Here is a 19,828-nt window from a genome sequence, read left to right as displayed (position 1 = left end):
CTAAACAATTAGTTATAAAGCTGTCATGATGTGTGTAGATTGGGGCCCAATAGCAGCAGGCAGAAGATGTTGAATGTTGCGGATGTTTTAATAACAAAATTCAAATTACAAAAAAATCAATGAACAAAGCAAACTGAAGACAACAGGTAATCCAGGGATGTTACATGGGTAGAAAGAAGTATAGTGATGAGCAGAGTAACAAGACGGAGTGATGAGCTGTGACTGAGGTAGAGGAACTGAAGTACTGAGAGGTAATAGATGGAACAATGGGCCTAGCTAGATGAGATAACTAGTTGCAGGTGTGAGCGGTTGGCACAGGAGCTGAATGAGGGGCGGGGAGAAGATGGCACAGGGAGGCGAAGGAGATATACTGGGGAAAACAGAGAGGAAACACCAGGGAGCTGAAAATATGAAATACTAAAAAAACCTGATAAACTAGAAAACAAAAAGACATGAGGGAAAAAACCCCATAAATAAATCTAAACAGGAAGAACGATAATATAACAACCTTATAATAAAAAGAACTAGGGGATGTAGAGTTAGGGTGAATAGAAGGACTAAACAAAGAAATAAACTAACTAGAATCGCTAAAGAAGGATGTACATAGACTCAGACAAAAGACTAACTAAACCTAAAGTGACAAAATAAGAAAACTAGAAATGCTACCGGGGAAAGCTAGAAGGACTTAAGAAATAACTTAATTGTGGGATAGAACCCCAACCCTGAATATAGAACTGGAGCTACACTCAGATGATTTGGGTCAAACCTAAATTCAACTGGAAATCTGTGGCAAAAAAAACCCCAAACAAACAAAAACAAATAAAAAAAGCAAAAAGGAACTACAAATCCATCATGTTACACTCTACTTTAGCCATTTTGCAAAGACAAATAGATATGCAATAGCAATAATAATACAAAAAAGCTACAGATTTCAAAAAGCAATTACAGATGTTGCTGTAGGACAATGTAATCTCATACATCTTTGATTCAGGGATAAAGAATATCTATCTATCTATCTATCTATCTATCTATCTATCTATCTATCTATCTATCTATCTATCTATCTATCTATCTATCTATCTATCTATCTATCTATCTATCTATCTATCTATCTATCTATCTATCTATCTATCTATCTATCTATCTATCTATCTATCTATCTATCTATCTATCTGTCTGTCTGTCTATCTGTCTGTCTGTCTGTCTGTCTGTCTGTCTGTCTGTCTGTCTGTCTGTCTGTCTGTCTGTCTGTCTGTCTGTCTGTCTGTCTGTCTGTCTGTCTGTCTGTCTGTCTGTCTGTCTGTCTGTCCGTCTGTCCGTCCGTCTGTCCGTCCGTCCGTCGTCCGTCCGTCCGTCCGTCCGTCCATCCATCCATCCATCCATCATGCCTTGAATCAGACCCGTTCAGACTATTGCAGAAACGCTGGTGTTTTCCCCCATAATCCTCTGCCTCCCTCTGTTGGATAAAACTTTTTTTTTTTTTAACTATGAATTATTTTTCCTTTTTTAGTCTCTGTCGCCCTCTTCTGACTATTTTGGTTACTACATATCTAAATCCTGAGAACATTAAATATGTTCGATCAGAGGCGTAAAGATTAAAGTCATGTTTTAGACTTGCCTGGTCGTTTATAGGAAGAGAAGTAAAAACGCAACAACATATTACCATTATTATTGTTATTATTATTAAAAATTAATTTTTGGCCTCCAGTGAGATTTTCAACCTGTATCACAACAGTTTTCTTGCAGCTCTGTAATTAGTCTTTTTTCTGCTGGGTCAGCAGTGGGTATTACAAAGGGTCAAAAGCCTTGTCATATAGCACCAGGGAGATGAATCAAAAAGCCTAGTTTATACCCTTGAGCAACCATCTTGTCCTTAATTGCACCAGTGAAAATAGAGTTGTTCTTATATGGCCATGCACGTAAAAGCACACATCATATTTCTTGAAAAATTATGGGCCACGATTGTTATTAATGAACTCTGGCATCCTGTTTTTCATCCTGTTTTTTGGCAACAGTAATGTAAAGAATTTCATTCCAATGACACAGCCATATGCAAAGTAGTCCTGACCAGTGATTACTTAGTTATTCATTTTGTTATATATAAACCCCTGGCACACAGCTCAGTCCGGCGGGGAAAATGAAACATATAAAAATAAATCACACTGTCTACAGAGTGGATACACTCTGTACTTTAAATCGACACACTATTCCAAAAATAGTTGTTGTATTTAATATTTTTCCCCTAAAGTAGAAAGAAACTACAGAGCTGGAGATGCATCCCCACAGAGAAGATCTTTGAACTCTGCTCTCATCCACTGTGGCTTCTCACCAGCTCAGCCTCCCGCCATGTGTCAATTCCTACTCCAATCTCACACCCGCACCATCTGCCGCCAGACCCCCCTCCAAATTTCTCACCCGCTTCTCCAAGGGAAAAAGAAATTGCCATTCACACTCCTGCACATATTGACCACTTTTCCAGATGCTGGACTGAACGCAGAGGTTGTCGAATAAGAAGCAAAATCACCGAGCTCGAACATGTTAAGCTTCCAATGAAAAAAATAAAATTATATATATATATATATATATATATATATATATATATATATATATATATATATATATATATATATATATATATATATATATATATATATATATATATATATATATATATATATATATATATATATATATAAAAGGCTGCTGCTTTTTTTTTTCACAGTATGTAGCGAGGTCCAAATGAAGCACCAGAACAGGCTTCAGATATGCTCTGCTTTCTCTTGTTGCCAAAGTGCAGCGAACAGACGTCAGAGACAGAACTGCATTCACCCTTAAACTGTCTCCATATTGTGAGCCACCCAGCTCTTAAGCCACAGTCGTTGTTGGCGCCGCACTTTCAGCAAACCTTATTTTTTTTCGCCCTCACTGGTATTTTATATTTTTTCTCAATAGCCATTTCAAGCCACTTTGCCTTCATAAATAACACCAGCAACTGTGAGTTACTAGGCTTAGGGAAAAACATTCAACGCGGTTACATGATGCAGAGACACACAAGGACAGACAGCAGCGCGCGCACACGCAAACACCTCGGGACAATTTAGAGCGGCCAATTAAGCTAACACACGTGATTTTAGACTGTGGGAGAAAACTCGAGTCCCTGGGGGGAATTCACACGTGCGTAAAGAAAATCATGCAAAATAAATAAATAAATAAATTAAAAAATATATATAATAATTTGACCCTTTTCAGTGCAAACCACTATGAAACCATGTGGGTTTTTTAAATTATATTGTATTTTATTATTATTATTATTATTATTATTATTATTATTATTATTATTATTATTATTATTATTATTATTATTATTATTATTATTTCTAGATTTTTAAATATTAGTAATCAATAACCTGGGAAGCAGGTTACACTTTTATTAGAATTCAGAATACTGTGGTCTGCTGTCAGTAAATAAATGAGCATTTTACAAAAATATGTTGTTTACAATAAAGGCACTAAAACAACAAAAAAGAAAAGTGTTTTCAACAGTCTCAGCTCAGATAGCCAGATATGGTAATTCAATGTCGAACTATGATCAAAAAGATTGATTTCTTTTGGTTAAGGGAAAATTTTCTTATTGGGCAGGGGTTTATCACATTTTAAATTATGCGGTATATGTGGGTTGTGATTCCTTTCTGTACATTTTATTCCTTGTATGTAAACATCATAATTGACCTATATTGTGTTGACACAAAAACATCTAAAAGCCACTACAAGCAGTGGAGCGGTTCAGCCCCTCTGGTGGTTCATCCCAACCACACAGCCTGTTTGCTGCTGACTTGGTGCAACCTGCTTCTGAATTGTATTCTACTCTGAGCACGTTTGATATTTCTTTTATCTTAACTGTGTTTATTGTGAAATAACTGCAGTGTTTTGTGCCTATGCTGTAGCTTTATAGGCAAATGTGTGTTTGTATACAGTGTATGTCAACATTAACATAAATATTCATGATTCATTGGCATGTCCTTATTAATTTAACTATAAGCGTACAAGTGGAACCATACGGTTTGTGTGTTTGTTGTCAGACATATAACCAGTACATTATTTAATACTTCAATATGCTTTAAAACTTTTCAAATGTTTTTTTATCATCTTTCTAACCAGCCCAAACCGGTGCCTTCCTCAACTGTCAAGAAGTGGCTGTGCTATGCGGCAGAGCTGGAGGAAGACATCGCAAGGAACCAGAGTCAAACTTGGGTCACCCCAACACATACTGTTTCTCTGGTTCATGCAGTACCAGGCTTTACCTCATGGACGCTGCTCTTCCATGGATAATAGACTGTTGTTCTGATAGTCAGAAAAGAGTCAGAAGGGGGTTCTGTGGTGGTGCAGGGGTAAAGTGTGCTGTGTGTATTGAATCTATGCAAAACATGACTTTCAATTTACAAACTGAATTACTAGACGAAAGGAACTTTTCTGTGATATTCTAATTCACTGAGATGCACCTGTAGCTCTGTGAAATGATCCCCTGCTGAAACCTTCCTCATTTCAATTTTCTTTTGTTGAATAATATTTGAACTCAGAATGGATTCCTCCCATGACTGACTAAACGTTTCTCCCCTCACCATTCATAATTATGAAGCAGAAATGCATAAACACACAAACATTTCCAGAGGTGATGAGTCGAGTTTGAGACATGAACTCAAGTTCTACTGAAGGTGCAAAAGCAAAAAGACTTTCGACTCAACTCATTCTCTAAAGTCTCATTACTTGACTTGTACGTGTGATTTGTAAATCTATTGATTTCATGAACTTTAGCATTAAGCAAATATTCATGATATAGATTAGTTCCACACTGATGGATGTTTGAAAATCTTTATTTCTGTTGAACATAATCATTTTCCACTTACATGTAATGAAAATATGACATTTAAAATTAGACTTTTACACCAGACCAATTAAAAAATATTTTATGATACAAAAAAATGTGTTTAATGAAAAGTATTAATGTTAGCTGGAGATAGACACCAGCATTTCCTGACCCCACTAGGGACAAGGGTGTAAGAAAATGGATGGATGGATGGAAAAGTATTAATACCTGCCTAAAAAAATTTTTTTTTTCAAAATTGGCCTCATCTGAACACATATTCTGATTTATTGAAATATGACCGTATGATCAGACAGACATATTTCAAACTTTATCCTTTAAATGGGTTTGAATTGAGTTATAAATGTACATTTAGAACATAATTTTTATTACTAGTAAAAGTTTCACATCCCAAATGACAAGAGAAGCTTTAAAGCTTTATATTATGCTTCAGGTTTTAATCTAGTTCTAGTTTGATTACCACAAATACATTCATGCAAAATATTGCACATTTTTATAGTGTTTTGCATGCTGAATATAAGGAAAGATGATTATTGATAGATATTAATAGATGTTAAAATCCATTAATTTTGGTGTTGGGACAAATAGTCCAGATGTGAGTTTCAAACTACAGCAATACAATATCATAGGTGGACTAGGCAGCATGCATTGAATGACTGATTTTTACTCATTAATAAACTTTATATATATTTTGGTCTAGATTTGAAACTGGACTCAGATTTTTTTCCCCAAACACTTGAGATCCAACCTGGACTTTGGGAAAGACCTTCTGAACATATAATCCCACGTCATGATTATTCACCCCCATGCTTTAGAATTACAGTTAGAATTGGGTTCATATTATGCTCCTGTGGCCGTATGAGTCATATGTTGTCGTAGTTTTGGTTTTTTAAGATCCTGGAAAGAGTCTGGGAAAATGAAATACTCCATCATGCATAATGAGGAGGGTCTGATCAAAACATTTTGGCTCCATGTCTGGTTCAAAATGAGATTGTTAGAAAAGCATTTGAAGATTTATCATGTCTAAAAACTCTGTATCTTCATATCAACTAGTCTTCCAATAAAAGTGGAACAAAGGTGATTTCATGTGTATCAAAAGTGAAAATGTTTTGTTCAGCAAATACACCCAGATTTTTTCTGTGCTTATTTTCCTTTTGTGTTCATTACATTATTTCCCTACAAGCAGCTGCTAAAGAAAGCAATTGGCCTTTATTACGATCGTGCTAAAACAGCCATTAATTGCGAAAACAACAACAAAAAAAGGTACGTAATTAAAACTTCAGGAAACTTACTCAGCTCGGCTCCAGGCAATGTGAGAGTCAGAGCATATGTTTGTTTGGTGTAATAGGAAACAGCTCGCTTGGCTTAGAGGTTGATTGTAAAATCTGTGGTGACTGGCAACAAAAAAAAAACTGCATTTTTTTGTAATTAAAGTGTTGAACGCATAAGAAAATATGAACATGTTGCTACTTAATTGGTGGTTAAGGGTTTATCAAGTAAAATGCCTGTTGGATTTATTCACGTATGTTGGAGTTTCTCATGGATCTTTAATGTTGGGGTTTGTCATGTTGTTCTTTTTTTCTTCACTATGTTGTATTTTTGATTGAAAGCTAGGTTTGTCATGTTTCTGAATGTTATCAGACCTGAGTCAGATTTTTAATTACAAGTGTGTGCAAAACTTTGTCAATTTTTGAAAAAACACAATTTTGCTATTGCTGTTTTTCCATTAAATAAGAATAGTGAACAATTTTGTTCATGAGATAAGTCATTAAAACACACGCCACGCCATGAGATACACTTGTTATTAAAATTTAAATTTTTTTTCCCCTTCCAATCCTGTATTCATATTTCAGTCTTCTATATTTTACAATGTAAAAACATTGTATAAGTCAGGGGTGGGCACTCCTGGTCCTGGAGGGCCAGTGTCCTGCAACTTTTAGATGTTTCTCTACATCAACACACCTGAATCAAATAATGAGGTCATTAGCAGGACTCTGGAGAACCTGACTGCACTTAGAAGGTGATTCAGCTGTTGGATTCAGGTGTGTTGGACCAGGGAGACTCTAAGAGCTGCAGGACAGCGGCCCTCCAGGACCAGGAGTGCCCACCCCTTGTATACACTGATAGATGTTACTGTGTAATTTTTTTTTATAGCTGAATAAAAAGTGGAATAAAGGAGTCTATGTTGGTGCAGTAAAATAATGTCAATGCATTGTATTCATTCTATTGTGCAAGTTTCTTCATTAAAGATAAGATTCGCTTTTTATTTTTTATTAGCACAAGCTAATGCTAGCTATCTTCCACACATACAGTAGATCTTCTTTTGATCAAAGAAGATCAACATTGGCAGAACATATTTTATAGTCTTACATACTGACTAATAATTCCTTTCAGTCCAAGAAGTAATAATAATCCAGGTAAAGAAATATTCTTTTACTTGTGCTTTGGTAGCCTGAAAGTTAGACATTTGACACTAAGACATTTTTTGAGTTGAAAAGTCAAACATTTGGGGTCAAATCTATAATTCTGTTGTGTTAAATCAACTCAGGGCTGCATCAGTCAGTATTTGAACCATGAATAGTTTACCGAATTGACCACTAAAAGGACTTTCTTCTCAAGTTGTTTGAGTGAAGGTCAATGGAAGTCAGTTGTGCCTTTACATCTAGGTGTCTTCCTGTTTTTGTTTTGTGCGCAAATCTACTCAAACCCTTTTTTTTTTCCTTAATTGGCCTCACCTTCATATTAGGATGCTTTACTATCAAACTTCTTGTGTTTCTCGCACCTTTTTTTTCATCATAAAGTACTTATTCCTTCACCTGGCACCCTTTGTCTTATGTGCTATCAAACATCAGAAAACATGAACAACAGTGGAAAAATGTAAGCCTTGTTATGGGGTAAAGGCATATTTTCAGATCAATAAGTTTGTCATTGATTAAGACAATATATTTACATATTTTGACATTCAAGGAAAGACAAATAGACATTTGCATCTATCTTTAGATCCCATAGTACTGTCAAAATATCTTGTCTTCAGCATGCATTCTACTGTTCTGCTGTAGAATATTCTTTCATTCAGTTTTGAGCATGTGTGCAGATGTAGAATGGAGAATCTTGACAGATGCTTATCACAGAACAATCTTGTCATGCTGACATGTGTCCATAAGGTCGCTGGAGCGCTGCTGCTGCAAATATTTAATTACAGCATGGGAGAACGATCATCACCCTAGTTTAGCTTTGCTAATGACGCTAGTAGAGTTCGCAATTATTATAGTGTCAGACTCACTTATCAAGGACTGTAATCTGGAAAAAATAAATGCAAAAGAGAGCAGCAGAAGGCCTTATTTGATTAATCGGTGCAGCCGGTGTAAAGTGTGTGGCAGGCCCAGAGGGAGTAGACTGTGAGTTGGGAACAAGCTTCGTGGTTGGCTGAAGAAATGCTAGCAAAGCCTGTTGACAGTCCCAACCTCATTAGAGGACTGCAGTAGACAGAGGCAGCGTTTCGCAGCGCAGTCTGCTGTAATGTGCTTCCACCCAAACATTGGATGGGCAGTGGAGCCTGCTGGTGCGTTGTAGCTATGTCGGGCTGCTAGCAGAGCCGAACTCTGTTTGTGCTACTGCTTTGACATTCATTATCCTCCTGAAGACTGCAATCCATGGTTTGGTAGTTGAAACTTTCTACAGTAGAATAGAATTATTCTACTGGTAGAATTATTAGCTTAAACAATTTCTGCTAGGTTTAGAAATCCATTCAACACATCCTTTGTATGTTTGGCTAATTTATTACATTTATAACAACAGAAATGTTTCAATGCTTTTCAGATTTCATCCAATTACAATCACAAACTTAAATGTGTTTATTTGAGGTTTAGCAATTAATCAAGTTTATTCTTAAGCACTCAGTGTTTCAACAATTTTTCAGTGTTCTGGAAGTTTGTTCCAGATTTGTGGTGTATAGAAGCTGAATGCTGCTTCTGTATGTTTGGTTCTGGTTCTGGAGATCCAGATCAGACCAGAACCAGAAGACCTGAGAGTTCTGGAAGGTTGATTCAACAACAGCAGATCTTTAATGTATTGTGGTGCTAAGCCACAATCATTATGGTTTATAAACCAACAACAGTATTTTAAAGTCTATTCTCCTCACGGCAGGGAGCCAGTGGAAGGACTTTACATGTCTCTCTTCCTGGTTTTAGTGAGAACACCAACAGCAGCGTTCTGGGTCAACTATAATTTTGTTTAATGTTATGAACTTGCATATGAAGACTTATGAATGTCTAAATTTAATATATTTAAGTAAAATCTGGACTGAACTGCATATGCTGGTAGACATGGATATGTTTGCAAGGACTGCAAGTCAAAACATCACCAGTTTAAAAAAGAACGGTGCCTTTATCAGCTTCAATTACTGTAATGCTGCAATGAAGCACAGGTTGCACAATATGCTCAAGAAAAATCAATATGTCTGCAGAAAGAAGAGGTCCGCAGCTGATCTCCTGCCCTGACCGTGGGGTCCGTCAACCAGGTTGAAACTCTGCACCCCTTTTTTGACATCCTGCAGCTGGGGTAATGTCAGCCAGACCTGACAGAGCATTAACATCTCTCTGCTCCCTAAACGGCTGCGATGGGAGTACGCTACATCCAAAAGAGCAGACGGGGCAGTGAAAACAGCACCTGGGTGCTCAGTGAGAAGGGTAAGGAAATCCTTCATGCCTTATTTGACATCCCAAAAACTGAAATGCAGCAAAACACAGGAATCCAGATTTACATGAGAGAAAAATAAATCACCACTGAATAACTTGTTGCACAATAAGTGACAAGAGCCAGGCGCTGGCCTTTTTTCTCTGAGTGAAAAGGGATGTTAGCAACGCGCTAGGATTGCAGGAACGAACATAGAGACGCTGCGGTGCCCTCCAGAGGGGGGAAAACATTACAGTATTTACAGCCCCTTTCTGCCTCCAAGAAGCTGCCTGAAAAACAGCTCATATCACTCGCAGATGGGATCTGGGGCCAGACTGATCGCAATGCAAGGCGCAATTATCAGAGCAGGACGGCATATGGAGACAGAGTGGCAGTTACTGCAAAGTGGCCTCCACTGCCTCTTCGCTGCTGTGCAGGTGAATGATGTCAACCTGCGTCCCAACATGAGGCTGGCGGTGTTTTATGGCTCAACTGTTACGGTAGATCTTGTGTTACACTGGGGTTATTATACAATGAAATATTTCACTGTGTTGTACTTAATGCTGTGTAAACAAGGCAAATAAAATAACAACTAAACATTGAGAAGATTCTTGTAAATGCATCAGATATTGCCAACATGCAGACATACTTATGAGTGTGATGTATGGTTGTGAGGGGGAGAGGAGGAGGGTTTCTGTTACATGTGTCAAACAGAGTGCAGTGATTTTGTGCTGCTGTGTTAAAGCTGTGGAAAGCTCTGCAGAAAAAAAAAAAAAAACTTTAACGCCACTTTGATCAATATTGTTTGTGCTGCCAGTGAATAAAATTCTATTTTGAAAGGAGACACTTTCAGTGGAAGCCGATAGATTTGTAGACGTATCTGTAACCCTGCTACCCAAGTCCAGAGAACACAATAAAAAGGAACGTTGAAGGTTTTGAATAATATCCATGAAAATATCTCTGAATCTAGCTGGACATGCTAACAGACTGCTGCAGCCAACAACCAGGCAGAGGGCCTGAGGGAGTCAGCATCCTGATGAGGTTCCTTTATCAGATGTGGATTATGGTTACTTATTTACTTTCACATTTTATCCATAGGGATCAATAATATGGCCCATCTTTTTCTTCTGAAAAGGCTTTAACTGGTGATTGATGGGAGTCTATTTAGCCACTGTCCCAGAACAAGAAGCAGATTTCTGTGGTCAGGATGTAATTATTAGTTAAATATCCGTCCATCATATGGATGTTCGCTTCCCTCTCTCCAACAAACATAAATATTCTTGGCTCCTTTATTTCAACTTTCTAGTTACAGTTCATCTTGTTGAGTGGTTGAGATGAATATATCTGTAATATGATAAAACAAAGGCAGCCCACAAGCCGGACAAGCAACAGAGGCCCCAGACGCATATCAGAGGACACTGCGGCCGCTCTTTAATAAAAGACCAGCACTGACCGAATTTACAGACAAACTGACCTGCGTTTGATTCCGACGTGCTGTCTTTGACCTTGCTCTTATTAGTTTGATGTTCAGTGTGTTCTCACATACACCGTCTCCATGAGCGATCAACACTTGAACTCATGCTCTACAGCCACTTCCTGCTGATAGTGAAGGCACAAATTATGTGTCCTGTGATTCTGTTTTAGAATAACTGAAAAAAAAACTTTAAGAGAGAATCCTTTGTGACGGATTCTCTTACATTTTGAAAAGGACTCTGTAGTGCTCGGACTGCCCATGTCCCAAAGCCCCTTGTGCCTCCCAGTGCTTTATAGCAGGAAACTGTATAGAGAATAGAGAAAGACTTCCAGGCACGATCTGGTGTGAAGGTTTGAAACGGGTTCTCTGGCTAAGCCTGTCAAAGGCAAAGTCTGGAGTGTGAATGTGCGCCTACATTACTGCAACCCAGCACAGGAACAAAGGGAATACAGTACAGGGCTTACAACACATTCCTCACAGAAGGAGGAACACTAGTGTGAACTAGTCTATTCAAACTAGAATAGGCTAGTATTCTAGGTTGAAAAGAATACTCTATTCAATACTTGGATGAAAATATTCATCCAAACCTTGCTCAGTTTCTTCACATTAAACCACAAAATATCCATATGTTTCAGAATTTATGTAATAGACCATCAGAAAGCAGTGATTGTGAAACTAAAGGATGATACAGGTCTTTTTTTTTTTTTTTTGCACTTGTTTGCAACTGTATTTATTTTAATACCCTTGAATAAAGTCAGGAACAAATCCTGTCCTGATGGATTGGTGAGAACAAAGCTATTGTTCCAAGTACAAAAACTGAGAAAAAAATGCATTGTATTGACACATATCACCCCACTTCTACAGTCCTTATGTTGGCTCAAGAGTTTACATTTTCAATTTGAGAGCAGGGTTTCATATCTTTGGAATGTTTACACTCAACATCTACTTTCTTTCATATACAATCTGTTTAACTCCCTCTATAAGTGTAGTTTTATTATTATCTATTCAGGCAGCTGAAATAAAATCATGCACTTATGTAAATAGATATCCCTCCAACCTGACATGAAAAATATGTCTGAATATTAAGTATTAAAGGAAAGCAGTATTCCTTTTATATGCAGATTACAGTTACCAACTTAGTTATCTTAATAATCAATTGTGTGTAGAAGGTAACAGGGCAATTATTATTTCAATACCGCTACATTGTTTAGTGAAGTTAATCAAAAAAGTTAATTCTACATAAAACACAATCATAATCAACTAACTAGTTTTAACCAGAAACTATAATACATCTAAACCATGTATTATTTTCCTTTCACTTATTTGTTATACATTACTTTGTGATGGCTTATCACATTGAACTCCATAAAACTCATAAAGGTTTGTGAATGTACCACAACAAAATACAAAAAAGCTAAGAGGCATGTTAAATTTTGCAACATGGAATCCTTATCATAACTGTAAGGATTCCATGACGCCGTCTGCTTTAACTTCTTCGCTTTACCTTTGGTATAAACAGAATTACTGAGACACTATTAGTACTGGGCCACGGGGCAAAAATAATTCCTGTAATAAACATGTGGCGAGTGCACCTAAGAATCATTGAACGTGTATTATCCCTTTTCACATCGCTGCCCAGTCATTAGCTTTCGCGGCAGCACTCAGACGTTCCTCACCCAGTAACTGATCATGGTTGCATGCACACATCACTGTGTCGGGCCCTTTGTCCTCCACTTGCACCATGGACCTCATTTGCAGCTGGCGAGAAGCATGCAGTGGCAACCACAAACACACCAATTAAACTGACATTCAGCTTTCTGCTCGCTTGTCTTTCAAAACGCATGAGGGCCCGCTCTCTACAGCCCAATGAGGGGAAGTTCACAAGTGAAATCCCTCGATCCCAGGCAGTGAACAGAGAAATAATTACTGGTCAACACATTTGATTTGTTGGAGAGTTGCATTCCCTTGATTTAGTTCTGAAATACTCCAGGGTGTGACGCACATTGCTTTCCACATACTTTGTTGCTTGCACTGTAGGCCAGGTTTGGTAACACAATGCATTTAGTCTTGGTCAAGGTTTAAGGAAAATACTTTGTTCAGTTCTGTGATTAAAGTAGTAGATCAAAGGAGCATATTTCTGAAAATTTATTTAATGATTTAAATATCAAATGAAATCTTGATACAGACAGACTGACGACACTCTTGTTGGATAGAGAGGGAGGAAGATTGAAGACAAACCTGATATGCCCCTGAAATCTGTGACTGAGATCCTTCTTGGCGCTTGGCGATAGGCGAGTCACGCGCAGGCTTTGAATATCAGTCGATAGGGAGCTGAAATAATGAAACAAAACGGCAACAGAACATGTATTTATGAAAAGTGCACCAATGTCATTTAGAAAATATGATACTGATGATGCCCAGGCCTTACTCAGTCAAATTTGAGCTCGCCATAAATGGGCCTTTTACCGCAGATCAATCCTCGGCCTTGAGGTCAGATCGCGTCTCTTCCAGCACTGAACACAAGCCTCAAGCCGTTTTGCTAACTAAACAGAGATCTTCTTGGTTTAACATCCCAGGGTTAGAGTAAAGTTAGGTTTACACAACTTTACGTTTCTACAATGCTGTAGAAATGTAATTTATCAGTAGCAATAAGTGATCAAATAAGTAATGATAGCCTTTGTAGTTGTTGTAGTATTTAGGTAATTTGATTTCAGACAAATAATCATTCTCACCTCAATTTTACAAAACTTAAAAAAAAAAAAGAGTTTGCGAAACTGAAATAAAGATGAAAATATGCCGTGAAAAGTATTGTTATTTTTTGATGCTGTCGATTAGAGCAAAAACACAAAACCAGCATCAAATGTTAAAAGCAGCATTTTGTACAGTCTGAAAAGAAAATGCTGCAATGTCTTATCTTATCTCAGCTTGAATGTGTCTCTTCAGCATCATTTGAAAGCAAACAATTTATTGTTGACCTTGTAACACAAGTTACCCTCTCAATGTAACCCAGAATTGAGCTGCTGCTTTCATACAATGGACACTTATTACCCTGTTTAGATTCTGATTAGATTTTTAGACAAACTAATAAAAATCAAACTTTAAATTAAAGCATTTGCAGCTTTTGCTTTCTCATTTATGTCTTTCCCCATGTGTAATGTGTTATCAATACAATGTAAAGACCTCTTCAGCTTACATTAAGGAATGTATAGCCTTTATGTTTTACTGAACCAATCTGTACTGTGGACCCCTGGATTTCAACGATAGCCCAGACTTTGATTTAATTTAAATTAATTAACAACATGCTAAAAGATTGTACGAAATTAACTGCAATTTTTTTTCAATTACTTTTTACACAAGGATTCTGGCAGCAAATTTGTATTTTTGGGGTTTCTGGTACACCTGTTAATCTGTCGCACATCAGGGATGGACGACATAGCCGCTTCTCGTGGGACATTGGAAAAGACTGTTGTGTTCAGTTTGTGCTAAAAGGTTTAAATAGCATCTCAATGCTAAAGTTGTAGCAGCAGCACAAACGTCCCCAACGCTAATGTCAGCGTCCACAGTTCACATTTCTAAATGAATGATCAGGAGTCCCTAAAACACTGAATGTGTACAATAGCATGTTGCATCAGTCTCAAGATTGAATAACTTAAATAACAGAAAATGCATTTGTTGTTGAGCTCCTATGTCTATATATTCAATAATTTAACAGCAAAAAAGGTTTCCGAATTGAAAATATTGCTAATTTTTTTTGATATGTTGTTTCCTATTAAAACCACATAACCACAGACCTTGCCATTTCAAAATGTTCCTCTTCTTAATTTTCCCATCAGATTACTGTGAAGTTGCAACTGAATAGCATGAAAAGTTACTTTTGCTTTAAGTAAACGTCAGTCCAACCTACCTTGTAATAAATTTAGCTAATAATTATTTGACCAGCAGGGGGCAGTCAGAGCCTTGAGGAAGGACTTAAGTGTCATCAACAGAAGGTGTGCAAAAATGATGATCCTGACATAACTGCAAAGAGACTCCGGCCTCATGCAGCTCATTCCACCCTTCATCCCGATGAGCACACACTATACAAAACAACGAGCTAGATATCAAAGAAAAATAAAGGCTTTCTGGGGTGGAGGGTTGTGAATAGTGTGAGTTGTATTTACAAGATTAGATAGAATTAGAAAGGTGAACGAGCTTCAATTGTCACCATTTCTCATAGGAATGATAATAATAAACGTCATACATCAACAAGCTACCAGAATAATACAACAGGGCAGAAAAAGAAAAGAAATGGATCACCATCTGTTTTAACCAATCCTCATAGTTTTCACATCATCCACTGTATATAACATGTTTGCACTGGAAGGTGGGGCTCTTCCTGTGGTATACTGTCTGTGCCTTAACAAGCACAGTGAGCTGAACAAGAGAGAGAAGACTGAGTGTAAAGCCCTGAATCCTTAATGAATTCTCAATAGAGAGAAGACGTTTTGTGATCTGTTCTCACATAAACAAACACGGAACAGCTCAATATCATAAGCAACACACACTTCATGTACTTGAAGACTTGGTGTTCTAGACCAGTGTTTTTCAACCACTGTGTCGCGGCACACTAGTGTGCCGTGAGTGATCGTCAGGTGTGCTGTGGAAATTATCCAATTTCACCTAATTGGTCTAAAAAAATATTTTGAAAACGAATTAATTATCTGCAAATAATATGCCATTTTTGAGTGTCTGTGCTGTAGAAGTCACTAGCATATATAAGCATAGCTCATATATGCTATGCTTATATATCCTATGCTTATATATATGTAGCTTATATATGTAGCTACATATATGCTATGTATATGTAGCTATATGTAGCTACATATATATGTACATATGCTACATATATGTAGCATATGTATATGGTACATATGCCATTATTTGTAGCATATGTATATGGTACATATGTAGCATATATGCTACATATATGCTATCATATGTAGCATATATATAAGCATAGCTCATATATATGCTACATATGATAGCATATATGATAGCATATATGATAGCTACATATCATATATGTAGCTACATATATGTATGATATATGCTACATATGATAGCATATATGATAGCATATGCTATCATATGTAGCATATATATAAGCATAGCTCATAAATGCTATGCATATATGACTTATATATACAGTACAGACCAAAAGTTTGGACACACTTTCCAATTGAACTCAATGAGAAGCAATTTGACCCCAACATATCCTGCAGGACCCCCACCCCAAGACTAAGCATTGACCACACTTTTGAAATGTCAATACGATGGTCCCCCTGACCAAAATCTACCTATAAAACCTGATATGTCCTGCAGGACCCACCCCAAATAATGAGTGTCGACCACCCCTCCTGAAAAGTCAATAAAATGATCCCCCTTACCAAAATCTACCCACATTGTCCAATTGGACCCCAAATATCCTGCAGGACCCCCACCCCAACACTAAGCATTGACCACACTCTTGAAATGTCAATACGATGGTCCCCCTGACCAAAATCTACCCATAAAACCTGATATGTCCTGCAGGACCCACCCCAAATAATGAGGGTCGACCACCCCTCCTGAAAAATCAATAAAATTCTCCCTTTGTCAAAAATCTTCCCACATGGTCCACTTTCTTCCCACATGTCCTGAGGATCTCCTCAAACACTGAGATCCTGCCTACATCTTTGCATTTTCAAATGAATTGATTCGAAGAGGCGGCAAAAAACCAGTGTTTCGGGGTTTAGTCGTAGACTTTGTGTCTGAGTCCTCAGGTTTCTGTCTGACATTTTGTGACTGAATTAGTGGAAATTTATCTTTCTTTGAAAATGAGATCTCTGCAATTTTATTTCTCAACTCACTGATGTTGAGTTCTTGCATTTTAATTTTTGTGAGATATGCAGTTACCTCTGCCTCTAGTGCTTTTTTCTGTCTTCTCAGAGCTTTGATGGTGGTCTGACTCTCCTGAACTTGAAGCATTACATCTTCTGGCACATGGTCTAACTTAGACTTGAGACACTTCATCACATTCTGGAGATTCGCCTCCTCAAGCTTTAGATTTTCAATTTCTGTCACTTTCTCTTTCAGTTTTGTGGACAATCTGCGGTTCTCAGTGCGAAGCATTGTGAGTTTTCCCGTTTTCTTGTCCGTGTCTGGGAGAAGTATAATATCTCCATTCTCCTCATTTAGCCCCAGCCTTTGCACCTTGGAATACGTTTCTTTAACCATTCTGAATTTCTGCTCATTTGCATGGAGTCGCAGAACTTCCTTAGTTAGTTCTACGATCTTGCATTCCTGTTCACGAATGATATCGGCTTGTATTCCAATTTTTCTGTTATTGCTGAGAAGTACTTCTGCAGCTCTTCTGTTTTTGGTCAGAGCGTCTTCTCTCTGCGTTTTCAGTTTCATGTAATCTTCCTGTGTACGCAGGAGGTCCTTTTCAAATTTTATCTTATTTTCCTTGCTGTTGTCTTTCGTGTCAACCAGCTTTATCTTGACCTGCTCCACCTGATGCTTATAAAATTGAGTCTCTTGCTTGGACTTTTCCAGGAGTGTCTGGGTTTCAATAATCTCTTTCTCAAGATTTGCTGCAGAAGTTTTTAGTTTTTGATACTTTTTCTGTAGGTTTGCTTTTTCTGTTTGAGCACGTTCACATTTCTCCTGGAGGACTTGGTATTTCGACTCTTGTTTAGACATCTTCCTCTCAAAATCTTGCAAAGACTTGTGTAGTGATGTGATTTCCTTTCGTAGGCTCAGATTTTCGTCATCTTTGTGTTTTAGTCGCTTCATAGAAGTTTCTTCATTCTGGCGATTTCTTTTTGCCTCCATTTCTGTCTCTTGTGCGACTTTGCGTTGTTTCTTAATCTCCTCCTTCTGAGCATCAAGTATCTTTTCCTTTGCATCCAAGACCATCTTAAAATTGTCAATTGTGTTCTCTTTCGTTTTCAATATATCAGACTGCATTTTAAGCTCAGCTTTCAGGCTCTCTGATTCATTTCTAGATGTCATTGCTTTTAACTGAGACGCATCTACCTGTATTTTCAATCTTTGGTTGTCGTCTTTCAGCTCTTTCACCTGTTTTTCTGCATCAAGGGCTCGATCTCTGTACACTTTCAGTCCTGCCACTTTGTCAGACAAGTCGCCTCCGTGCAGTTTCAGCCATGAGAGAATGTGTCTTCTCTGCAAGAGCTTGTTCCATGTTTTTTAACTGACCTTCTAGTTCCTCAATCCTAGTTACACTTTCCAGAAATTTAGCGGAAATCCCTTTAAAGTTGTTGGAAAGTTTAAAATTTTTAACCTCCAGCAATTTAATTTCCTTCTTCAGCTGATATGTGTTCTGTTGTTGTTTCCGTAAATCTTTTTCAGCTTGTTGGACTCTCTCTTTGGACGGAGAGTTTTCTGTCTGGTTGTCCTCTGGCAGTGTGGATCGCCGTGTTGTGTCTCTGGCTCTTTCATCCTCATTTTTCATGAGGTTCTTTTGGGATTGAGGATCATCGTCAGTTAATTCATCCTCCATGGTCTGCCATTCTTGTATTGAACGTCTCATTTTCGTCTTGTTTTTGGATAGCAATCCTTTTACAAACGTATAATCCAGAAAGCAATCCTACCTTGGAACTCTTGGAACTCAATGACTTTGACACAGACAGGGTCACTGACTATGTCAAAGTCATTGTCTATGACATCACTATGTCATGAGTGATGTCATGATCTTTGTCCCCATGACATCACTGTTCCTGCAGCAGTACACTAAACCAGTGTTTTTCAACCACTGCAGCACACATGAAAAAATGAAGTGGTTTGTCTAGATCTAGACAAACCACTTCATTTTTCCATGTTTCAACTATTATGATTTTAGCTACATCCAAGACAAACAGTGTAGCAGTAGCTTTAGTGTTGTACCTATCTTGATGTAGGAGCAACAAAACCAACTGCTGCTCTCTCGGACGTTGCAGCACCAGCACAAAAGTCCATCTAACCAGTGCATAAAAATTAGAATTACATTCTAATGACTGATTCATGCAGCGTGTTATTTTAGATATTTGCTGGTCTGGTGACTCTTGTAAAACAGGTCCGAAGCTAAACGTTAACGCTATTGGGTATTTGCCTTTTGTTTTCATGGCTCAGGACGACAGAACACCACTGGAAAAAAATCTTGAATTGATTCCTTTATTTGATCCCCTAAGAAGCAAGGCTTTACCAGATTACTTGAATTTATCCAAAAAAACTCATCCGCATGATCACCACTAGCTTCAAACTTCAAGTCTCACTGGACATTTGCAGATAACTGAACTGAACTGAATGCTGTTCAGTTTTGATGTTTTGGCGAATGTTTCCATGGAAATGCTGATAGGAGTATCTGAACGTTCAGTGGGTATGTCGCTGCTAGTCTCCACTGCTACTCTGCAGGATTATACCACCGCTACACAAATGCTACCAATGTTTAATTTGACTCTAGGCAAGGCTGCTTTACTCTCCACAGGATGCCTGAAACTAACAGAGAAATGGACAGACTGCCCTACGCTCTGATCAAATAGCCAAAAGCTGACCAAATGAGAGTGCTGTAAATCTTAATAGAATCTCATCAGATAGTCAGTTGATGTTTAAATATAGAAGAGTGTGAAAGAAGCAGTTGTCTGAAATATAAAATCTGGAAAGAAAAAAAAAAAATCACTATTGAGAGTTAAAGTTATACAGCATATGGCTTAACAGAGCTGACTGTGTGAGTCAGACTACAGTTCAGAAAAAAACGTGGGATTGCTCTTGTTTTTGAG

General features: G+C 37.7%; 1 protein-coding gene across 1 annotated transcript; it reads right to left on the bottom strand.

Moving 5' to 3' along the window:
• Nucleotides 1-15,176: 15,176 nt before the first annotated feature.
• LOC122834131 (kinetochore protein SLK19-like) lies at nucleotides 15,177-18,193 on the bottom strand. The gene is made up of 2 exons (XM_044122273.1): nucleotides 16,965-18,193; nucleotides 15,177-15,443 (listed from the first exon to the last, which is right to left on the bottom strand). Exons 1-2 carry the CDS (start codon nucleotides 18,063-18,065, stop codon nucleotides 15,360-15,362), a joined length of 1,185 nt encoding a protein of 394 aa, XP_043978208.1. The 5' UTR covers nucleotides 18,066-18,193; the 3' UTR covers nucleotides 15,177-15,359.
• Between the last annotated feature and the right edge of the window lie 1,635 nt (nucleotides 18,194-19,828).

The sequence above is a fragment of the Gambusia affinis genome, linkage group LG07, assembly GCF_019740435.1.
Source record: "Gambusia affinis linkage group LG07, SWU_Gaff_1.0, whole genome shotgun sequence".
In the NCBI taxonomy this organism is placed as follows: domain Eukaryota; kingdom Metazoa; phylum Chordata; class Actinopteri; order Cyprinodontiformes; family Poeciliidae; genus Gambusia; species Gambusia affinis.
The sequence above is the reverse complement of the archived record's forward strand: the minus strand, read 5'-3'. Positions and strand labels throughout refer to the sequence as shown.